The sequence below is a fragment of the Eurytemora carolleeae genome, unplaced genomic scaffold, assembly GCF_000591075.1.
Source record: "Eurytemora carolleeae unplaced genomic scaffold, Eaff_2.0 scaffold815, whole genome shotgun sequence".
Taxonomy (NCBI): Eukaryota; Metazoa; Arthropoda; class Copepoda; order Calanoida; family Temoridae; genus Eurytemora; species Eurytemora carolleeae.
The window spans coordinates 106,763-129,082 of record NW_019396867.1 but is presented as its reverse complement, the minus strand read 5'-3'; the positions used below and the strand labels follow the sequence as shown (position 1 = coordinate 129,082).

Sequence of the window (22,320 nt, the reverse complement as noted above, 5' to 3'; positions counted from 1 at the left end):
TTATTATACTTAAATGAAAAATGCATAATTTCAAGTGACCCTCCATTTGCAACGAGGCATGTCCGATGTACCTTTGAGTTTAAAACCTTCATTTCTCCATCGTTTCTGAAGAAGTTGAAGTGCATGAGTCACTTCTGTAGAGAAATGAAAATAATTAATTTTCAAACTGAGAAAACAAGGATATTTAATGCAATGCTTGATCAGACAAAGTTTTGAATTGAATCAGAATTGAATTTATGTCTGCAGTCACCAGAAACCTCTCAATTGATTCTAAGTTAATTAAACTGCTTTGTAGGTTTGTGAACTTTGAAGAAATGAAAAAAGAAAGGAATTGAGTCTTTGTAACAAATTTCTACACCCTATAATTTTTCCACCTGATAGTGTAAACCTTTGATATTTCATCAGTAACCAGTTTGAGACGAGAATTTAGTTCTTTTACTTAAAAAAATTCAATGATATTTAAATTCATTAGATTTATTTTTCTTTGAAATCTTGTTTCATGAGTTTCATGTTTTCTAAACATCAATTCTAGGTTAAAGCAACAGGACAGGAAAAAAAGGATGATATGACTATGGATCTGCTTAGTCTTGAACAGGATGACCCCCAACTGGTGGAGTATGTAAAAAACAATCTACTCATAAAAACTGGAAGTTCTAATGGAAAAGTAGGTCTTAATTACCATTGAAAGATCACATTTAAGATCCTCTGTGTTAAACATATTTTTTTGGTCAGAAATTTCAGTGTGTAATAATTATTGGGTAAACATGATATTCTGTAAACCTTAAATACCTTGTACATTACCAACTATCTACGTATGTAAACTTTTACGTAAAACCCATTATTTATTTGAGCTGTGTTTCAAATGAATACGTAGCATGATTAGCTTAAAACATGTGAATTATAATGAAGTAAATCTAAAATTTCACGTAACACATTAGTTACATTAGTTACGAGAGAGAGAGAAATGGTTTTTCTGTCTTTAAAAACAGGTTGAGGATAATCATTTTTAATTTGGGATCGATAGTTGCGAGCTTCCGATTGATATCAACAGCTAACGAGATTGCGCCCAGTGTTAGTGGCGTAGATAGATCACGAAATTGTATCTGATAAACAGGTTGAGGATTGTCCCTTTTAATTTGGGATTGAGAGCTGCTAGCTTCCGATTGATAGAGATAGCTAACAAGATCACGCCCATTGGTAATGGCGTTGATAGTTCACAGGATTGTAGCCGTGTGTTGACATTGATAGTCAAAAGAATCTGAGTTGTACCTGGATAGATACGGTTCGAGAAAGTCAAGAGAATTTGAGTTGTACCTGGATAGAAACCGTTATGGAGCAGGCATTTACGACATGTATAAACATTTATACAATTTTCATGCATTATATCTAAAGGCAATATTTAGGCCAAAGTTATTCGAATTTACTGTTTACTTTTGTTTTAATTTATTTGTTTTGATGCCATTATAATTTTAAACAACTGATTTGAAATAACTTTAGCGACAAGATTATATTTTTAAAGGAACAATTACATACCTCAAACTCCAATTTTGAATATATCTTGGTAAGCTGATGGTGTAACTGGATGATGTTTAAAACTTTATCTATTTGCTTTTAGTAAAAGCAAAATATATTTGGATAAGAATACTAGAACTTGGTTTATGTCTTAGGATTTAAATTTGACTAATTTCCCACCAGTCATAACTGGCCAATACAATCAAGCTGTTGAAGTTGATAAATTATTTAACAGGTAAATAGCAGGGGAGGAAGGCCAGCCACAACAATTTCTCTTCCAAGCCACATTCTCATCATTTTCTCTGTCCGAGCCACCTCGGAATCCTCGTCCTTCAATTATTATGTGTTTAAAAGTTTCAATTCTTAAAGAAACAATTATTTTTTAAAAATCTGGCCACGTTAGGGCATAAAATATTACTTCATGTTGGAATTTCAAACCCATGAGAATGATGTCAAACTTTATTTAGGAAAAACTTTAATCTCTTCTGCCTTCCTAATGGCGGACCTTCGTGATATAAAATAAATATCAAATCACTTGAAAAAAATAATATTGAAAGGACTCGAGGATTTTGAGGTGGCTCGGACGAGAAAATGAGGAGAAAGAGGCTTGGACGAGAAATTATTGTGGTTGGCCTTCCTCCTTTTTTCTTTGCAGTCTTGTTCAAATTGAATATTATGAAGTCTGAGTAGAAAGGAACGTATGTTCTCAAAAGTGTTATTGTACTTATTAAAAATAATTTGGAATTACCAATGCATTTTACTCTTACTACATTGGTGAATGTGAATTACTAATATGCAACCATGAAGAGAATATTATAAAGAAGTAGAGTTTTTGCCACAATTTTCTAATCTCTATATCTTTGTAACCCAATGCCGTAGACCTTAGATATTTCGAACTATAAATACTTACAGATAAAATAATCTAAGCTTGAAATATCAAAGGTTTCATCATAAGGTTGCAAAGATATTGGAATCAGAAGATTTTAGTATTGTGGCAAAAACTCAATTCCTTTATAAACTATCAATTTAAGTAAAATGGAATCTTAGTCCTCTGTTGTTGTTAAATTTTACTACAGGTGGTCCGCGTTTTTGGCAGTAAAATGTAGACACATGTTACATTTCAGTTTTACTTTCCAGGAAGCTTTCTTCAAATAAAAATGTAAAAGTAAATAAAGAAAAGCTGTCAATTGACAGCTTCTCTTTAAATCCATATTTTTTTGTATCCATACAGTTTGAAAGCGTTCTAAAAATTAAAATTGAAATAGAAAAGTCATCTTTTTTTTTGATAAATAAGAAGACCGCTGTTTTACTGCTAATTTATTGATTGCTTGAAGTAAATGATCTTTTGTTTATATTACAGCTCACTGCACCAAGGATTCTTCATTGAAGCTGGGGGGTACGATGGGGAAACATTCAGTAACACTTTGTTTTTTGGTACTACTTTATTCAATATTAATTTATAATATATCTCTTTAATTTACAATTTGAATATTTCAATTATTTTTTTTTCCTTTATAATATAATTATTTACGTGACATTGCATTTATGTATAATATTTTATTTTTAAGATCTTTTGTATAGAGAAATTAAAATTATTTATTTATGAAATGTTTTTTTTTCAAGAATTGCAAAGAAAGTGGACTGGACTTTTAGTGGAAGCCAATTCTGGTTTATTCCAAACATTGAAAGGTTTTTCCCAATATTAAAAAGCTCATTTTCTCAAAAGGAAAATATTTAAATCATAATATTTTTAGGGAAAAACAGAAATATTTGGATTTCCCCAGGGTGCTTGTCGCTCACCAGTAAACCAATAAATACAGGCAATGCAATTTTATTAAAAATTAAATAAATGAGACACATTTTATGTTTTTTGATTTTCTGAGAATAAATGATAAATTTCAATTCTTTAAGAACTTTACTTGCAGCTGTAGATTTAAATTCAGCAAAGCATGAACAATAATTAGTTTCATAGTTTAATTTTATGCACTATTTGTAGAATTTGAAACAAATGATTACTTGGGCGGAATTGTTGGAGATGAGCAGGTAAAAAAGGGCAGAAAGAATGTCCGATTCTCAATAGTGCCCTTTAAACCTTTGAGTGATAAAGAATTAGTTTATTTTAAAAAAATATTCGTAGATTTTTTTAAACTCTTCAAATGTAGTCTTTTCAATACAAATTTTAGGAAATCTACAGAAAACAGTGAGACATTACAGAAACAAATAACTAAATAAGATTACTTATTTACGTTTTATATGTCTGACATTTTCTCAACAATACTACATTCTCAGTTTGCAACTACCTTACATTGCCGGTCACTCCCTTCAAGTCAAGTCATGTTAGCTGTGTTTAATTCACATTAAACACTAACGTACTCTGAAGTTATTTTAACATCATTTTATTCTGGTATTGTATTTTGACTGGTCAATAATTCCTAGAGAGTGGGAGTATTCAAACCGAAGATAAGATTTGAAAGAGTTGTTAGAGTCCCCCCTCCCCCCTTGTATACATCAATGATACTAACATCTTCAATCATATGTTTTACAGGATTTGGCCCTGAAGTCTACTGAACAGGTAAACAAATAAATAGCTTCAATATCATTGGTTGACAAAGGGGAATGTCAGCTCAATCAAAGCTAAATAGTATTAATAGATTAAAAAATTTAAAAATAGATATTACACAACATAATATACAGGTCCAATTTTACCAAAAATCAGGAAAACATAGCTTTAGTCACAAAAAAATATGGACTGTTAAAGATTTTTTTTAACGGACTTTTTACAATATATTTTAAAGCTCTTGAAAAATGGATATAATAACATATAAGACAAAAACCTGGTAAGGGTTAAACCCATCCCAGATAGGGTTAAAAATAAAAAAATTTCATGGTGATAGTGTCAAAAATAAGATTACTAGAGCAAAAAAACTAAACAAAGTAATTTTTAATTCAAAAATAATGATTTAAAATCGTCATAAGAGCAGCTATTAATTGGTTATTAAGCATTTTCTAGTCCTTAATATCATCTCATTTTTGATTTTTTAATTAAAATTGTATAATTTAAAGGTGAAACATGTTTCTCAAGTTAAATATTTTTTAATTCTAAGAAACATTTACAAAAGGCATTTTTTGCTAAAATTAAAAAAGAAAAACGATGGTCAGTTTTTATGCCTTTAATAAATGCTGCTTAAAATAAAAAAACACAGTAGTATTTACTACTTGATTTGTATTTCATGAAATATTTCACCCTTAATCTCCAGGTTATCAATAACGATTCATCCCCTTTTATCATGAGTATATAAAACCTTTTAAAACATTGGATAAGATATTATTTTATTGCAAATAACAATAACCTAATATGCATAAATAAAGTCATTTTAAAAATTCACTCAACAATCCACAATAATGACTCTATTAAAGAAAACCTGTATTCCACTATATACATTGCTTCTGGCTCTTGGTAATCCCACAGTTCATTACTTCTCATTAGATATAGAGGGAGCTGAACTGAAGGTAAAAATAGAATGTTTGCCAGGACTTAAAATCATAAATTAATTAAAGTTTGTATTATAAAACTTGATTTCTTTATACAAGACCCAGTAATAAATACATTTTTCTTGGTGAATTAACAATGGTTTATTTACAGATAATTTACGCTTTATATATATATAAAAAGGTGTATCTGATTCGTTTATTTGAATAAGCTTAATGTCCAAGAGCATAGAGTCCACATAAATTCACATAGTTATTCAACATTTTTTATATTTTCCAAGAAATGCTCCTAAATATCTTGATAAATATTTTTAAGGTTTTAAAAACCATCCCCTGGAAATTGGTTGATATCTGGTTAGTTGGAATTGAAGCTTGTCATATGGGAGACTTTGATAAAACGGAATCTAGGTACCAAACAAAAACAATTAAGCACTTGCCGCCACAACAGTTTTTACTATTTTTTTTTTCTATTGGATACAGATCATAAAAAAAGAATTCTATTTCTATTATTCTTGTCTAGGGTTTCCATTCGCAAAACTTTTGCAGAATTAAACGCAAAATTTTTCTTTCTTTGCGCATCAGTTTTGCGCGAAAAAACAACAATTTGCGCAATCATTCGCAAAAGTCATTTTGCACAAAATTGCCCTATTCCTGTTTTTGCGAAACTCAAGTTTTGCGCAATTCTGCAACTAGAGTTTTGCGCAATTCTGCAATTTCGTAAACATCAAATGGTTGGTGACGGTGTGTGTTTCTTAGAATTCAATTCTTCCAGTGCTGGAAGGTTTTGTAAAATCCGAAACAGATTGTCCAGTAAAAAACTCCAACATGCATATTTCTTGCATTATTTTATATGAGATTAAAAAGATTTCAGAAATTTATTAAACAAATTAAAAAATATAACTCATACTTGATTAGGCAAAGCTTTTAAGGGTCACTTGAAATTATTTAATAGGATTAAAATATTGCCAAGTTTCACATTCTCTAATTTCTATTTTTAATAATTTTGGTTCCTTAATTTAAACTTTTTGTAACTGGAAGTAACCAATTGAGTGTAGTATAATCGTTATCATACTCGTAGTCGTATGTTAATATTTTTTTTTATGGTATGGAATAAATCCTCAGTTTAAAATTTTAAGCTTAGAATATCAATTTTTGACAATTTGCCTAAAAAGTTACATTTTGCGTAAAACTTGCGGTTTTGTGCAAATAGCGGAAAAAATTGCACAAAACTAAAATTTCATTCCATGCGCAACTTTCGCCAAAAATATTGCCGGTTTTGCGCAAATTGCGCAATTTTGCGCAAAAGATTTAGCCATTTCGTGGAAACCCTATTCTTGTCACCTAATTTTCCTCCTAAATTTTCCATTTTCTTCTTTTGTTTACTGCCCCTTATGACTATTTGTAAAACATGTTGCTTTTACAAAATCCTGTAGGGCTGCCGCAATTCTTTACAGGTCAAAATTAGGGTTTCCAAACAATGCACAAGGAATTGTGATGGTTGCTTACTTTTGCGCATTAGGGTTGCACGCAATTTCTATTTGACCAGTTTTGATTATATTTTAAGTATGAGGCTGATATTTCTTTCACTCTTTCACAAGTGGAAAACACAATAGAACTTATATATCTCCATTTTATTTAAACACAAACTTTTTTTTGTAATATGTCTGCCAATCAATTGAAATTATAAAAAATCGGAATGTCCTATTGTTAGTTAAATTTAAGAAGAAATTCTGATTAAATAACTATAGATTTATTTTATTTAGAAAAGATATGATTGAATTTATGGAGAAGCAAGGATATAAGCTTATTGGTACTATTGGAGTAGATGATATATTCATTAAGCCTGACAAGGTAATGATCTTCTCTGCTCGTATTTTTTTTAGAAAATCATTAACAAACGGTTACTAAAAAAATAGATAAAATCACTGTAAAAATCATAGAAAAAGAACCCTGCAAAGTTGGTCTTATCGGAATCACTTTTACTAATCATGGTGTGGAAACAGTTCGCCCAATAAAAAATCTTGCAAAATTTATTCTGACATTTTAAAAATTATATCTTTTAATTTATCAAAATTGTATAGATAAGGTTACAGTTATTCTAATTACTGCTCAATTTATGCATGAGTCGATATTCATGGTTATTTTGATCAATAAGAATGGGCTTCCCCCTTTTTGAGGAGATGTACTTAGCGACATGTAACTGTGCCGCCATGGTCAGATAAAATGTGGTTTTGCAGATTTCGAACAAAAAGTTGTGGATTTACAACAATGTGCATAATATAATTGTATATATGAGTCGACCCACTCAGATTAGATTTTTTTAACCAATCTAAAAACATTCCCACAATTCTCTTGTTTTTCCCAATCAAAATTTTAGGCAAATCGGTCCAGGAGTTTTTGAGTTATGATCGGAAATCATAACTCATTGGCAATGTATGTTTTAGAAGAATAAAAAAAATACGGTGAAAGTCTTTAATAAGTGTAGTTTGGGTGAAACATAATTTGGGCGAAACGTAATTTGGGTGAAACGTAGTATTGGGTGAAACGTTATTTTACCTAAAATTGGGTGAAACGTTTTGGGTGAAACATGATTGGGTGAAACATTATTGGGCCAACTGTTACCACACCCTAATCATTACAGATCGGTTTACAAATATCTGAAAGTGTCCAGCCTTAGAAAAAATATTGTTAGTTCTTTTTAGGTTGGAAGTTTTAAGAAATAAATGGAAATCTTGACTGACAACTAAACCGAATTAAATAATTATTTAACAGAATAGCTAAACTAATATTAGCATACAATTGTATACCTCGTCCAACCTTCTGTCTAGATATTGATCAAAAAGAATTTTTAATTTTGCTCTAAATGCTGTTTTAACTCTCAAAATGTATACTTATTACAGTTTTATGTACCGATGTGCAGGCCCATCGGAAAAATACGGAAAAAATGAATTTGCATTTTTAGAAATCAGGCATCATGGCATTACAGTTTTTTTTTCATAGATAATGTTAGATTATTTTGGACATGTATCTTAATTACCTCTTCTGTTTCGCCAAAGTAAATACATCAAATAAAGTTTTTTATCAATATAAAAAAATTGGTTAGAAGGGGAAAACAACACTCTACGGATTTGCCATTCTCTGTTGTGCGCAAATGCCACGCAAAACTCCAAAACAGAGACCAAATTTTGTAGATCCAGAAAAATAATTAAATTAGTATTTATTTAGGGATAGGTTAGGCTAAGACACTTTCTGCGCCGAGCGCTGCGGCTAGGACAGGCTAGGGGGCTGAGCACTGCTGCCGGTCTCTACGGGATATGTTGATNCCCACCAGCTGCCAGTCTCTACGCAGGCATCCCACAGATATTATTTTTCTGGATCTACAAAATTCAATCCCCCTCTCTCCACACCGGAACTCCACGGGGCACCTGCGCACAACAGAATATGGAAAATGCCAAATATAGCCTAAGTCCCTTTAATATTGTTTGGTTTCACTACTAACTTATTCATTTTTTAGATATCTGTAACTGAGGATACTATTGTCTACCTGAAGTCACTTATGATAAAAGAACATTTTAATATTGAGGACCAAAATCTTTGAAATAGGTTTATCATTATATTTGCATTTCATAAACATTCAATCTTGAATTGGTATCTATTCAAGTTGGTTGAAAATGGCATGTTAAATTTATGAGGCCAACATTGTTGTGTTTAAAAGATTTATGAAAATTTGATATTTACACCAATATTGATAGACGTTAGTTACTTTTCCAAAGGATTTTTCCTGAACGGCAACTTACAAGGATATTTTCCATAGTTGCAACTTTCCTAATATGCAATTTCCTAGGTTGCATCTTCATCAAGTCATTCCTAGCTTAAGCAATCAACCCCTTAACCTATTATAGCAACAACCATCAACCCCTATCCCATCCTAGCCAGAGTGCTTGGCCCCATTGAAACCTGCGTGCCCTTAGAGGGCCTAACGATACAGCATTGAAATTTTGCATGCAGGCGCGCAAATACAACAAAATGTATTAAACTTTGCATGTAGGTGCGTAATTACAACATAATTTAGAATCTAAAATTTCTAAGCTGTAGGTCATATTGTTTATATGAGTTATTAGGGATTGAATTTGAGGAGATAGAATGTACAAAAGCCTTTGGAAAGCTACTGCTTGGGAAATTGAAAATTTGGGAATTGCCCATGGGAAAATGCAGTTTGGAACAAACCTAACACCTATTGATACTGCATTGTGATTTTATAAAAATAATTGTAAACTGTTTTTGCTAAACCAAAAGTATTGAAACTCTTACTTTACTTGCATCTAAAAGCTATGCTTATTCATTTCTATAAATACATACATTTTTTTATACAACATTAATACAAAATCTATAAGTTGGCAAACCAGTGTTAAAAAGAAAATAATAAATAGCAAGTGAATTAATCTTTTTGGAAAATTATACCTAACTTATTATTGTTTTCAAAATTATTTGTCTATGCATATTGTTTATTTTGAATCAATATTTTGCTTTTCTTTTACTTCAAAAATATATTTCCACAAAATTGTACTCAACTGCTTTGATCTTGATTAAATTTGTGTTTGTTTAAAAATAATTTCTTTAAATTTAAGACGAGAACAAAAAAAGGAAAAATTAGAATTGCGGTAAAAAAAAAATCTATTTTCCCAATTATAGAAATGATAACATTTCCCACTCCAAGGTACATTATATAGTAAAATATGGAAGTAAGCATATATAATCAAAACGGAAACAAATAAAGATGGAAATTGTTTATAATTGCAAAATGCTTGAATTCACAACCCCATAATATTCCCATTCAAATATATAAATTCATGAATTACGCATTTTGACACTTTTCTCAAACTTTTTTCTCACATTGCATTTTATATTTATTTTGTTTTGAAATGTAAGGCAAAGAATCCTTAAAGTCCAAAACATTTACAAAAAAGCCAAGCCGTTAAGTTGTATTTGACTTGGAATAAATAAGAAACTTTTACCTAACTGGACTACAAAATTGCAGACGGAATCTTATTTTGACATCTCTCATCTTTATCTAAGCATTTTCTCAAGGATTCTACTCTGATCTGTCTGCTGGCTAGCTAGTATAGAATATTCTACTCTGATCTGTCTGCTGGCTAGCTAGTATAGAATATTCTACTCTGATCTGTCTGCTGGCTAGCTAGTATAGAATATTCTTTTGAATCTTATTAATCCCTCTTGAGGTGCTCTAGCTATTTGTCTAAAATATCTCTTTTGCTTCATATAGTCTATCAGGCTCATCATCCTCACTATCATTAAACTTATCAAGCCATTTATCTATGTTCTTAATTAAAGTTTGACAGTCCTTAAGAGCTTTCTCATATTTTTCATTAAAAATAGGTGCCTGCCAATTCGAAAAAAAACATTACGGGATCTTTCCCTACTATTATCATCAATCCCGGCCCTTTTTAAACAATTTTAAAATAAGAGTGTATCATGGAAAATCATTACGTTTTGAATATTTCGTCAACTCTCAACGAATCTGCATAAAATAAAGAAGATTCCAGAATTAAAATCTGTCCTACCTCAACGTTCATGGTGACACAGGTCTCATTACTCCGGGTTTGACTGCAACTAGATGAACTTCATCCTCATTGTGCTGAAATAAACTTAACATACAAAAAGACGTTACAATACTTAAAATCATCATCGTTCATACTTAATATCACCTATACAACAAATGCATTCTACGTCCATCAAGACCCCTTATACATCCAATATCTTCTTACTATAGTGCTCCTCCGTCCTCTGAACAAGTGGTGAACCTAAGCATATATCGTTTAATTCTGAATTGAACCGGGACTTAAAGAACACTATCTAAATACATCCGCGCATGTGTGTATGCTCTTGTGCTCTTCTTTTAGAATCTGCAAACATTTTTGCAAATTTGCAAAAATTTAATTTTTTATCGCAAAATCCAGTTATGTAGTAAAAATGTTTGCAAAAAAAATTTGTCCAAAAAATGAAAAATTATACATTTTTGAAAAGCCCTTGACCTTGCCATTTCAAATATGCAAAAAATTTTGCAAAATTTAAATAACCTGATATTTAATCAAGAAAAACTAAAAATGTGCAAATTTCCTTTGACAGTTTGTTTGCAAAACATTTGCAATTTTTTTGCAAAACAATTGTGCAATTCGTTTCCTTATGTCAAAGACTTTCCAAGCAGCTAAATTTTATCAAAATCTGACAAGTGGAAGTGGGTCAAAACAAAGATTTAGTTTGTTACAGGAAAAAGTAGTCATTCAGGCAGTGTGCCTGAGGACTCAGGCAGTTAGTATTAAAGCCCGGTTTTAGGCCTTAAGGGAGGGCTTTGGGTATGTAGGAAAATTCAGAAAATTTCAACAGCCTCAGACNTGTTCCCCCCCCCCCCCAGCAGGAATAGGGTTAAAACTCTCTCGAAAATATCTATCAATACTAGAACATTTACAAAATGAAATAATATCAAACTGGGTCTGGGATCTGAGCTGCGATCAGCTGAAACTTCCAACTCCACTTTTGTCTGCAAACGGTTTGGTTTGGCTCGGATACTCTTTCAGTAACATACAGAGACTCAAAGAGAAGCTCAGTAATGTACAGCCAACATATCATAGAATCAAGGAGCAGCTCGGTGATCTACAGCTAACATAACTGTAGGAGCAGCTGGATTTGGAAGACATTAGAAGCAGCTACAGTACAGGGTGTCCCAATAAACATGGGAATTCAGTGATGAATTCGATATCGTCTTTTCAAATAATTCTTTGATTTAGTTTAGTGATACCTACTGAGAAGCTGTAATCTGTAAGAGTTTCGTCTGCTATGTTCACATTTTGTTTGTTTATGTTTTGACTGCATACGGTTGTACTTAATAAAACAAGAAAATTGCAGAATACAAACAGAGTAAACTTGTCCGTCTTCACTGTTCATCTTGCAGAGACATTATAGACACATCTTTACAGCCATTTACCGTTTTCATAAATTAAACTCTAGCAGACATAATAATATTATGGCTTTTGAAATTAGGTATTACAATGCTAATTCAGTACAAAGACGATATCGAATTCGTGACTGAATTCCCATGTTTTTTGGGACACCCTGTACCATCCAGGATTACAGTATAGGAGATACTGAACTGGAGCAGCTGAACGAGATATCAAATTGAGATTGCCTAGCTAGATACTAAACAGGAGCAGCTAAACGAGATATCGAGTGGAGGGAGCTGCCTAGTTAGATACAGAACAGGAGTTGAGGGAGCTGCTTAATTACACCAGAGAATTATGAATATCTAAACAAAATGTTATGAGACAGAATTGCAATGTAAAAAAACCAGAAAGGGACAGTTTATGAAATTGGTACTGGGATCGAAAGTGAAACCTTTGCATTAACCCTTATTGGAGAGGGGGGGAGTCCAGAATTCCTCAACGAGTAACCACCGCCACCCAAATGTGTTTTGCGGCAAGCGCGCTCCTCAATTGGTAATCTCCACCACCTCAATTGGTAATCAGCCAAAATAAGCGTAACATTAAATCAGTTATTTCTTAGAAATAAGACCATATTGACCTCTGTTAATGGCCCTATGGTGTACAATATTGTTAAAGCTTTCTTTATTGCTCCTTAGTTTCAAAAATAAATACCCCCCCTCTATTGGAAGAGGGGCAAACGGTGGACCTTGACGGCCCTAGGATTTAAAATTGTAATTTGAATTGTGTTAAAAGTGCATTAAATTCAAATCACAGAAAACAAAATTTTACGGTGATTACTAATTGAGGTGGTGGAGATTACCAATTGAGGAGCGCGCTTGCCGCAAAACACATTTGCTTGGCGGTGATTACTCGTTGAGGAACTCTGGACTCCCCCCTTCTATTGGAAGAGGGGCAAACGGTGGACCTTGACGTCCCTAGGATTTATAATTGTAAATTGAATGAGATAAAGATTTCAACTTTAATCATTTATAAGTACAATTTTTCTTAATTGTGAATTATTTCATAAATTAAACTTTTTCTTTTGTGTTGTGAAAAAGTTATTTTTCATCAAGATAAAGAGGGTCTTACAGTGGATTATGATAATGAAAATATATTGGTAGATTTCCTTGCCTGTTTTTTATCCGAGCCCGTCTTTTCATGTCGTATAATCCTATACAACTTCTTATATAAACCTTGGCACAGCTAAATATTTTACATTCAGACCTAAATGGGGAAAAGGCAAGGATCAAGTTTAAATCTTAATAAACATTTGAAACTGTCTGTGGATTGCCATTTTGTAAATCAAATATTTTACATTATAACTTTGTTATAAAAAGCATTTTACTGGAAATAAATTCGAATTAAAATTTTGATAACGACAAACATTTCCTTTTAAACGTTGAGCAACTTGGGTAAAATTAGTCTAATTTCAAAGTATTTCCTTATTCTTGAATCCATGGTTCCAGAAAAGAACGGCTTCCTTCAATATCATGGCAGCTGGTTTTTCTTCTCTTCAATCTACTTACTTTATCAAGGTTAATCTTAGAACATTTTTCAGGGCAAAGAAACAGATTTTTTGCCAGACACTCGATCAGATTTTGTTCATGTCTATATCTTTTCAACCTGATGTAGTAAACCTTAGATATTTTTAATCATGTTACAGTGAGACACCCATAAAACATGGAATAGAAAGACGACTTTGGTTTCTGGTTATGACTGTAGTACAATCTTTGATTGGAAAACATCACATCAGAAAGATATTATAGGTCAGAAAATGCTATGGTCGCAAAGGTCGAATGAGCAGCCATAAAGATGTTTAAGATATTTAGGATTTAAAATAAATCACAATTGAAATGTTATACAGTCTCTGTAAGGGTAATGTATATTTTTAATCTTTTTCAAGATAATTTTCCATAACGAATTTTGTTTTCACATTTGACTAAAGATTAAATTTAAATTAATTTCAAACTATGAGTGTTCACTTTCAATTTTTGTATTTTTTCATCTGGACAAACATCTGATCTAGTAGTCTGAAGTCTCCTGTAAATGCAATAAAGAATTTTTCAATTTTCAATTTTGAAAAATATATGATTTATGAATTTCGTCCCTCAGAGGAGTGCCAAATCCAGAAAACTTGACCAAGGATCTAGATGAAACACAAGGTAAGCAAAACATAAAAGTTCATATAATCTCTATTCTTCTGAAGAGATAAACATCAAACATTTATTTAATTCGAGCATTGAAGTTTCCGTTAAATCCTAAGTTTTCAACCTAAAATGAACTACTTCTTGCTTAGAAAACAAAAGTTACACATCCTAATGCATATTCTAATGTAAAGGAATTGAGTCTTTGCCACAAACTATATTTTTCTAATCCCTATATCTTTGCAATCCAATGTCGTATAGATATGTCAAACTATGAATTCTTTTAAATCAAATAATCTGAAATATTATAAAGGTTTACACCATCAGGTTGCAAAGAAATAGGAATTAAAAAGCAAAGATTCAATTCCATAATCCTGATCTACTGAGGGATTTTTTATATCTAATATTAAATTCTATCTAGATTTGAAAAGAGAACCGGTTCCCGAGTAGAATCTTAGAGTCGGGAACCTAGTCTTAGGCGCCGGGCCGACCTCCTCCGACCCTCTGTTTTTGGAAAAAAATATCAAATTTCACCAAATATATGTAATATGAGCAAAAACCATTAAAATATTTGAGCATTCCTCTCCCCATCCCTTTCTTCAAGCACTTTTCGGTCTAAAAACGACTCTTTTATTAGTACTAAAACAGAGTCGGACCGGCGCCAGTTTTTGGGGTCGTGCGGGTCGTTTTCAGACTCTAAAACAGGGTCGTTTGTTCTATGCGGGTTTTTGATGAAAGAATGATTGATAAAGATAATCCAAGACCAATACTGACTCAAATGTAGCTATAACATTTAACTATTGAGTTGTGAACTTTTGTGCTGAAAACTTAAGAATGGTGGATATCAAGATTAATGCTTAAACTCCTGGTTTTACTAAACCCGAGATTATTTTAATACGTATTCGATATCCAAGAAAGAAGTTCGAAATTCAGCCAATCAGCATGTCATGTTAAGATGTACTCTTTAACTTTTGAAAAACTGGTTTTATTTCTGGCGTTGATGGTGTCATATCAATTGAACTAAACATCTATTGAACCAACGTAAGTTTTGGATTACAATGGTCCTAAAATGTAATAAAATATGTTTTTTTTTAAGAAGTTCATATTGACATGGTAAAATTTATATTTGTTTAAATTGTTAAAAAGCCGGCTTGTGAACAGCTGATTTGAATTCAATCGGATATTAGTCCAATTGATATAGCATTGTATCTGTAATTGTTATCAAACGTAACTTTATACAGTATAGGGATATCCAAAAAAGAGGATTAAGAAGAAAATAAAAAATGTGTAAATTGGATACTCAGATTAAGCGATCGTGATTCTCATTGGTTGAACTGACAATGCCCGGGCTTCTGATTGGCTGTCCGTTTGCCACAGACATTACAATTCGTTGGATATCGAATGATGATTAAATTAATCTGCAGATTAACATAAGATGGATATCAAGCATTGATCTTAATATCCACGATACAAAAGTTCCCATCTAATGGAAAAATCCTATTTAGGATGTCCTCAGTTCTAGACATGTTGAGTATTTAATGATTTTAACAAGTAACTAAAATATGAAGGATTTCTATTATTTAGAGAAAATTTTGCCAATTCGGTTTTCTTTCTCAGAAACCGAGCTTTATTCCATGATATCGTTTTGAATGGTTCAGAAGGACCAACAAGCAAGCAACCCTTGCTCCCTTAAAATTTCAACATGCTCAGATTGCAATGTCCGACGCACAACGGTACCTTAAAATCTGTGTCTGACCAAGTATGCATTAAATATTAATGTAGAATCTAACACTTTTTACCTAGAAAAATTAATCGTACATTGACATCGTTGCTCTTACGCTTTCTGTCCCTTCAAAACAAATTTTCCTGCAGCAACAAGACCAAATTTCCATTACACCACAAATCCTCTTCTGGAATTTTATGTTTGGGGCTAAACAGGAAGGACATAAATCGTTTAAAGACTAGGGTTTACAAAGATTGGGATTTATCCAAAAAAATATCTGTTAAAAAAGACACATGACCCAATTTACATAACTAAAAGTTCATATTTTAGAAACTTACAAAATGAATACTTTTATAGTTAAGATTAGATTATTAAAATTTACTGGATCTAAGGACACCCTGCATAATTTGTTTATTTATAAAACTGATCTGTAATTGTTCCAAGGTCGTTGATGTCTCCGGAAAAGAAATCGATAAAATGGCAGACACAAAATGTGGATTTGCCTGAAGGATCAGTTAAAGACCTCTTCACTGTCAGCGAAAAATCATCTCTACAATTTGATTTAAGAAGTCTGGGCAGGATTAAAAAGTCTGTTAGTCTATATAAAAACCCGGAAACTACTAAGTATTATGGACAGAAAAAAAGTAGATCTGAACAACAAGAAATTTCGGGTTATCCTGGACGTTTTAACTTTGAACTTCCTCGAAAAAGATCTAATAGTTCAGATAACTTAGAGCTATATCAATTGGGATCCTTTAGTTTTGGACTTCCAGGAAAAAGATATAAAAGAGAACGAACTAGAAAAATTTGGAAGGTTTAGTTTTGGAATACCAGGAAAGAGAACTTCAGAACTTCAAAATCAGTCTAAAAATTCAGGAGCGAGGGATTTGGAGTCGAAAAAAAAATATCTTGAAAACATGGACTTTGAACTAGCCAAGAGAAAGTTTCCTAATGAAGTAGAGAACAACATCAACATTCCTATAGGTTCAAAATTTGGTCAACCTAAAAGCAATCAGAAATCTTGTGAGAATTTAATGACAAAAATTGCTTTTCTCTTGAAAGAGGCGCAATTTTATTCCAAAAGACCATGGATAAAAGAGATTGGACGCGTTGGTAAAAGAGACCCAAATTTAGTATACAAAGTGACAGGAGATACAACTAACATCAGCAACCCTCTAGAATTAAAACAGGAATCAAGGACAAAAAAACCTAAGTATTCTAGGGTTCAACCCTTTTTCAGGTGAATGACGATTTCCTTTTTTTCAGGGGCGCTTTGTCATTCTATCATTTTCTAAATAAACATACTCAGTATTTGCGAAAAAAAATTAAACAGTTTAATTAGTTCCCGAAAACCTCCCACTAATGTCGCCACATGCATTGCTTTTGTGGCGCATTTGTTTTTTTATTTTTATTTGGAAGTTCAAAATATAAATGAGCGCTCCTACGATAACTTTTCATGCTTAGATCAGTAGAGAAAGAGATGGGGGGGGGGGAGGGGAGATAGGGAGGATAAATTAAAGGATGTATTTATTTTTCTTTTTGTTCTTTCTATCTATTTATTTTTAGCTTCATATCATATTTCATTAAATATTAACACATTCTTAAGATGGACGCCTTATCAAGGCAAGAAAGTGGTTGAAGGCCCCCTGGAAGTCAGGCAGGTTCTATACGGGGCAGCTTGTTTTTTTTTTTTACCGAGGCATCATTTTCAGAAGCGAGTCTACTTCTCAGTGTTAAATCCGACAATATTTTTACAGTTAAAAGAAGTTATTTTTAATGAAATTTTGGCTTGAACTTCGAATAGAAATAAAATATGTGGTAAAGATTTAATTTATCCCATACCCCCTTTCATTTTTCACGAACACTCCCTTTATATTATATTTTAGAGTAATGAGGAGCTTGAATCAAGTGTCTGGTGCTGGTAAGTTTGGATTTAATATAAAGTACTTTAGTCATAACCAGAAAATTAAATAGGAAGACGACATTTTAGCAATATTTAAGTTTCTTTTTTACATCTTAACTAGACAGTAATTAAATAAATAATTTAGTGAAATGGGACTGTTAACACTGCACAATTGCTGAGTCTCATTGGACTTTTAAAAGTTATACTTGTTTTTTGGTTCTCACAAAGCGCTTTGCTTCCTTCTTTCTTGTATTAATTAAACTTTAAAATAATTGCTCATCTATCTCAGAGACCTGATTTGTCGTACAATATGAGATAATAATAATAATAAAAAATTAATCGGATTTTTTTTAATTCCGGATTTTTAATTTTTTTAAAGGGAGTGGCCAGCAATGAAAAGCATTTGAACTGAGAGTGCAGAACTGTGGACTTTTTTTAGGATGGGACATATATAACATTTTAATGATGTATAATTACTGAGTTTTAGCGCAAAGTCGACGTTCAAAGTTAGTTATCTATTTGGGTGGTTACGTTTTGAGAATCGATTTTTTTCAAAATTATTAAATAACGACGACAAAAATGTAAAAATAATTCAACATTTAACTAATTAGATTGAATTAACTAATTAGATGTTTAGGAACATATTTCTCAATCGAAATTTTTCAATAAGTCAATGTTTAAATCAATTATTTCTTTTCCATCATTATACTGAACTTCTTACTCTTTACGAATTTGTTCGTAGGTTTCTTCAAATTCTTCAAATGTCGTCTTTTCAATAAAAATTCATGGAAATCTACAGAAAACTTTTTGTGTACAATGAGATATTAAAGAAACAAGTAACTGAATAAGATTACTTATTTTGATTATAAAAACCATTTTTATTTTCTCAACCTGTTCCTAAACAACTAATTGGGTTACTTTATCATTTTTGTTCCAATTTTGTCGTCGTTACTTAGTTATTTTTAAAAAATCGATTCTCAAGAAGTTACCACCCAAAGTAATGCCTTTGCGCTCAAACTCCGTAATTATTAATCATTAAAACGTTTTAGATGTCTCAAATGAATCCTAAAAATGTCTCAACCATTCTATATTCTTAGTTCAACTACAATACATTGCCGGTCACTCACTTCAAATCGTTTTTTTTGTATTCTGACCAACCAACCTTCCATATGAGATACCACTAACAAGTTTTGTCGTTTAATTGACAAAAACAAACCAACAGACAAAGAAACTAAAAACAAGACACGACAAATGATATAAATTAAAATAATATAATAATTTGAAAGCAGGAGAACACAGCTTTAAAAATAAGGAAAAGTATCATCATGAAGCACAAAGGTACATTTTGATTTGATAAAAATTGTTTTTATTAATTTAGAAAATTGAAATATGAAAGTTTTTAATTATAGATATTCAATATTGAACATATGATTACTGTGTCACTTAATCACCACTTTAAAGGGACTGTACACTGTAAAATTTGAGATTGTATATTTTATTCAATATTTCGGAATCGCGCGATCACAACAATAATATTGGATAAATTTTACCTAAATTTTGAATAATTTTGTTTACCAATTAGAATCCAATAGGACAATAATATTCCTATTTATTGAATATTTAATTCAAAACTTTGGAATAAAATACGTAAATAATCAGGCGTTGACAATGCGAGTGATTTTTTATTTGTCAATAAATCAATGTTTGAATCAATTCCTTTTCCATCATTATAATGAACTTCTTATTCTTTACGAATTTGTTCGTAGATTTCTTCAAATTCTTCAAATGTCGTCCTTTCAATAAAAATTCATGGAAAACGTTTTACTTTAGAATTTTTGTTCCAATTTTGTCGTCGTTATTTAGTTATTTTTAAAAAATCGATTCTCAAGACGTTGCCACCCAAATGAATGCTTTTGCGCTCAAACTCCGTAATTATTAATCATTAAAACGTTTTAGATGTCTCAAATGAATCCTAAAAAATGTCTCTACAATTCTACATTCTTAGTTTAACTACCATACATTGACGGTCACTCCCTTTAAATCGAAATTTTCTTTAAGCAAATTTTTGTATTCTGACCAACCAACCTTCCATATGAGATACCACTAACAAGTTTTGTCGTTCATTCGACAAAACAAACCAACAGACAAAGAAACTAAAAACAAGACACGACAAATGATATAAATTAAAATAATATAATAATTTGAAAGCAGGAGAACACAGCTTTAAAAATAAGGAAAAGTATCATCATGAAACACAAAGGTACATTTTGATTTGCTAAAAATTGTTTTTATTAACTTAGAAAATTAAAATATTAAAGTTTTTAATTATAGATATTCAATATTGGACACATGATTACTGTGTCAGTTAATGACCCTTAAAAGGGACTGTAATCCTCTATGCCAAGATGGCAATGGCCGATTTACATCGGTACCCTGAAAAACTTTGTCTGATCATGTATTTATTAGATATTAATGTTTTTATTTCTTTAACCTGTTTATTTTCATTTGCGAAAAGTGACCTGAGCATTTTTTGTTTATAAAAAGTAATGGAGAAGCTCACAGAAAAAAACACTTTCCGATTCAGAAAAACGACGATATCTTCCATATTTTTGATCAGATTAAGGTTTAAAGGGTACCTTTGGGAATCAGGTATTGTTATCTTTAATGCACAGAGGGTCACTTGAAATTGTGCACACAGTCCCTTTACCTTTATATAGATGTTCTTGTGCTGTTTTTTATGTTTACAAAGTTTATAACTAATTGGATACTTTCAGTTTCTTATAAAAATAATTTACAAAACAAATTATGCAATAATCTAATAATCTTTTTGATATCTTAGATCGAACAATTCAGTGGAAAATGATGAAAACAAGAAAACACCAATAACATTAAATAGTTGGGAGGAACCGGAATCTATAACTTCGACTCAACCAATTGAAACTCAGACCAAACTGTTAAAATTAGTTTTTAACGAAATAACAAACTTTTTGAAGGAGGAAATTATCAAAGATGCCGAAGATGACGAAGATGACGAAGAAATGAAAATTAAGAAAAATTCTTTAATAAGCAATCGGTGGGGTAAAAGATCCAACAATCTCATTTTCTCAGAGACAAAGCAAGAAAAGCAAGTTCTTCCTAAGCGATCCGTAGGTAAAAGATCCAACAATCTCATTTTCTCAGAGACAAAGCAAGAAAAGCAAGTTCTTCCTAAGCGATCCGTAGTGGGATTAAACCAATGGGGTAGGAAATAAACTATTCATTAATGTCATTTTTAAATGTTTGCATTTAAGTTTCTAAAGAGGCTGGATAACTTATCTAAATGTTTGATTATATATATATTTGGTTTGTATGATGTAATGTGACCAATATGAAATAAAATAACCCTCAGAAGATTTTTTATTGTGCAGAGTGAAGATACAGGGTTACCCACAAAGGACAAGACAGTAAAGACGACCTGAAAGGCATAAAACGTGACGATTCAGGTTAAGTTGTGTATTCTGCCTGAGATAAAGTATATCTAATAGCTTACTAATGATTTGTCAAGGAAACAGACAAGTTCACAGTTGCAGGGAATCGTAAATGTAAAGAAACAGATAGTATAAGTTCCGTACAGTCTTCTCTGAAGTATCGTCCTTTGAGGGTAACCCTGAATTATGTTACTGGGTATTAATAGCTTAACATTTTGATTTTCATAATTACTTGAATATTTTGAAAGTGATGAGCTAAACTCAGTTTCAAATAATTTGAATAGTTTTACTTGTACAAAGCCTTTTAGGAAAGTTTAACAAACCTAAACATTTTAGTACCAATTTTCCAGGAAATTTCTTAAAAAAAAGAAACTTTTAGGCCAAAAATTAAAGAAAAAAACGGCACTGCTTTTCCTTTTCATCATATTTGTTTAGATGATAAAGTATCTCACAAACATAGATAAATTAGAATAGCTTGTTTATGCACACTAAAAAACTGAAAACAGGGAATAAGAATAAAGGGAAGGGAAATGGCGGTGGTCTGGCATGAGAAAGCCAGTCGCACTGCTTTGCAGACGAGTTCGTTATCACATACGCAAACTCTTTTGGTACAGACACACATGACTACATGTCAAGGAAATTGCAGAACAATGTCGTCAATTATAATTAAGCTTGAATAACAAGTAGTTAATTGTAAACTTTAAGCAAATTATATTCTTTGCCTAGAAATTTGGCTTATTGTGTTGACCAAGGTTATAAATGCAAGGAAAGTTAATTGCGGTTGCGTATACTCTGTGTACATATTGAAACCAGTTCTCTCTGTGCAGAATTTGTAAACATGACTAGATGCATCAGTATTCGTTTAGTATCCGAGGAGGATAAAAGCATTGAATTCAGAAAATTTTGATAATTCACATAATAGTTTCCTATGACCAGAATATTTCATTGATTTTTTATGTGAAAGATGGATCCCATTTCAGGCTGTGACATCCGTCTTGTGTTTGCATACCGCCCAGAAACAGTACACCGCAGAATAAGAAATATTTGTCTGATGTACAATTACCGCGTATACAATAACATATTC

General features: G+C 31.6%; 2 protein-coding genes and 1 long non-coding RNA gene across 9 annotated transcripts; all 3 read left to right on the top strand.

Moving 5' to 3' along the window:
* Nucleotides 1–532: 532 nt before the first annotated feature.
* Nucleotides 533–9,008, top strand: LOC111709551 (uncharacterized; the record flags this gene model as incomplete). Its single annotated transcript, XM_023483279.1, is given in 11 exon segments — nucleotides 533–664; nucleotides 1,668–1,747; nucleotides 2,873–2,946; nucleotides 3,136–3,201; nucleotides 3,267–3,332; nucleotides 3,509–3,555; nucleotides 4,058–4,084; nucleotides 4,930–5,022; nucleotides 5,318–5,409; nucleotides 6,765–6,852; nucleotides 8,516–9,008. Coding segments are annotated over 11 exon segments (849 nt in total), but the record flags the coding sequence as incomplete, so codon positions are not given.
* Nucleotides 9,009–12,824: 3,816 nt separating this feature from the next.
* On the top strand, nucleotides 12,825–14,701 carry LOC111709546 (uncharacterized). The gene is made up of 3 exons (XR_002766879.1): nucleotides 12,825–13,534; nucleotides 14,112–14,161; nucleotides 14,565–14,701. It is a non-coding gene; the product is annotated as an uncharacterized LOC111709546 (long non-coding RNA).
* A 1,949-nt stretch (nucleotides 14,702–16,650) lies between these two features.
* On the top strand, nucleotides 16,651–21,153 carry LOC111709545 (uncharacterized). 7 transcript variants are annotated; one of them, XM_023483257.1, is made up of 6 exons: nucleotides 16,651–16,850; nucleotides 17,010–17,106; nucleotides 17,753–17,787; nucleotides 19,978–20,029; nucleotides 20,609–20,847; nucleotides 20,920–21,153. In XM_023483257.1, the coding sequence occupies exons 1-6, from the start codon at nucleotides 16,784–16,786 to the stop codon at nucleotides 21,018–21,020; spliced, it is 591 nt and encodes a 196-aa protein (XP_023339025.1). In that variant the 5' UTR covers nucleotides 16,651–16,783; the 3' UTR covers nucleotides 21,021–21,153. The 7 variants fall into 7 exon arrangements, with proteins under 7 accessions (XP_023339025.1, XP_023339024.1, XP_023339022.1 ...); XM_023483256.1 differs by having other exon boundaries at nucleotides 17,001–17,106; XM_023483254.1 differs by having other exon boundaries at nucleotides 16,651–17,106; nucleotides 19,981–20,029.
* Nucleotides 21,154–22,320: the final 1,167 nt, after the last annotated feature.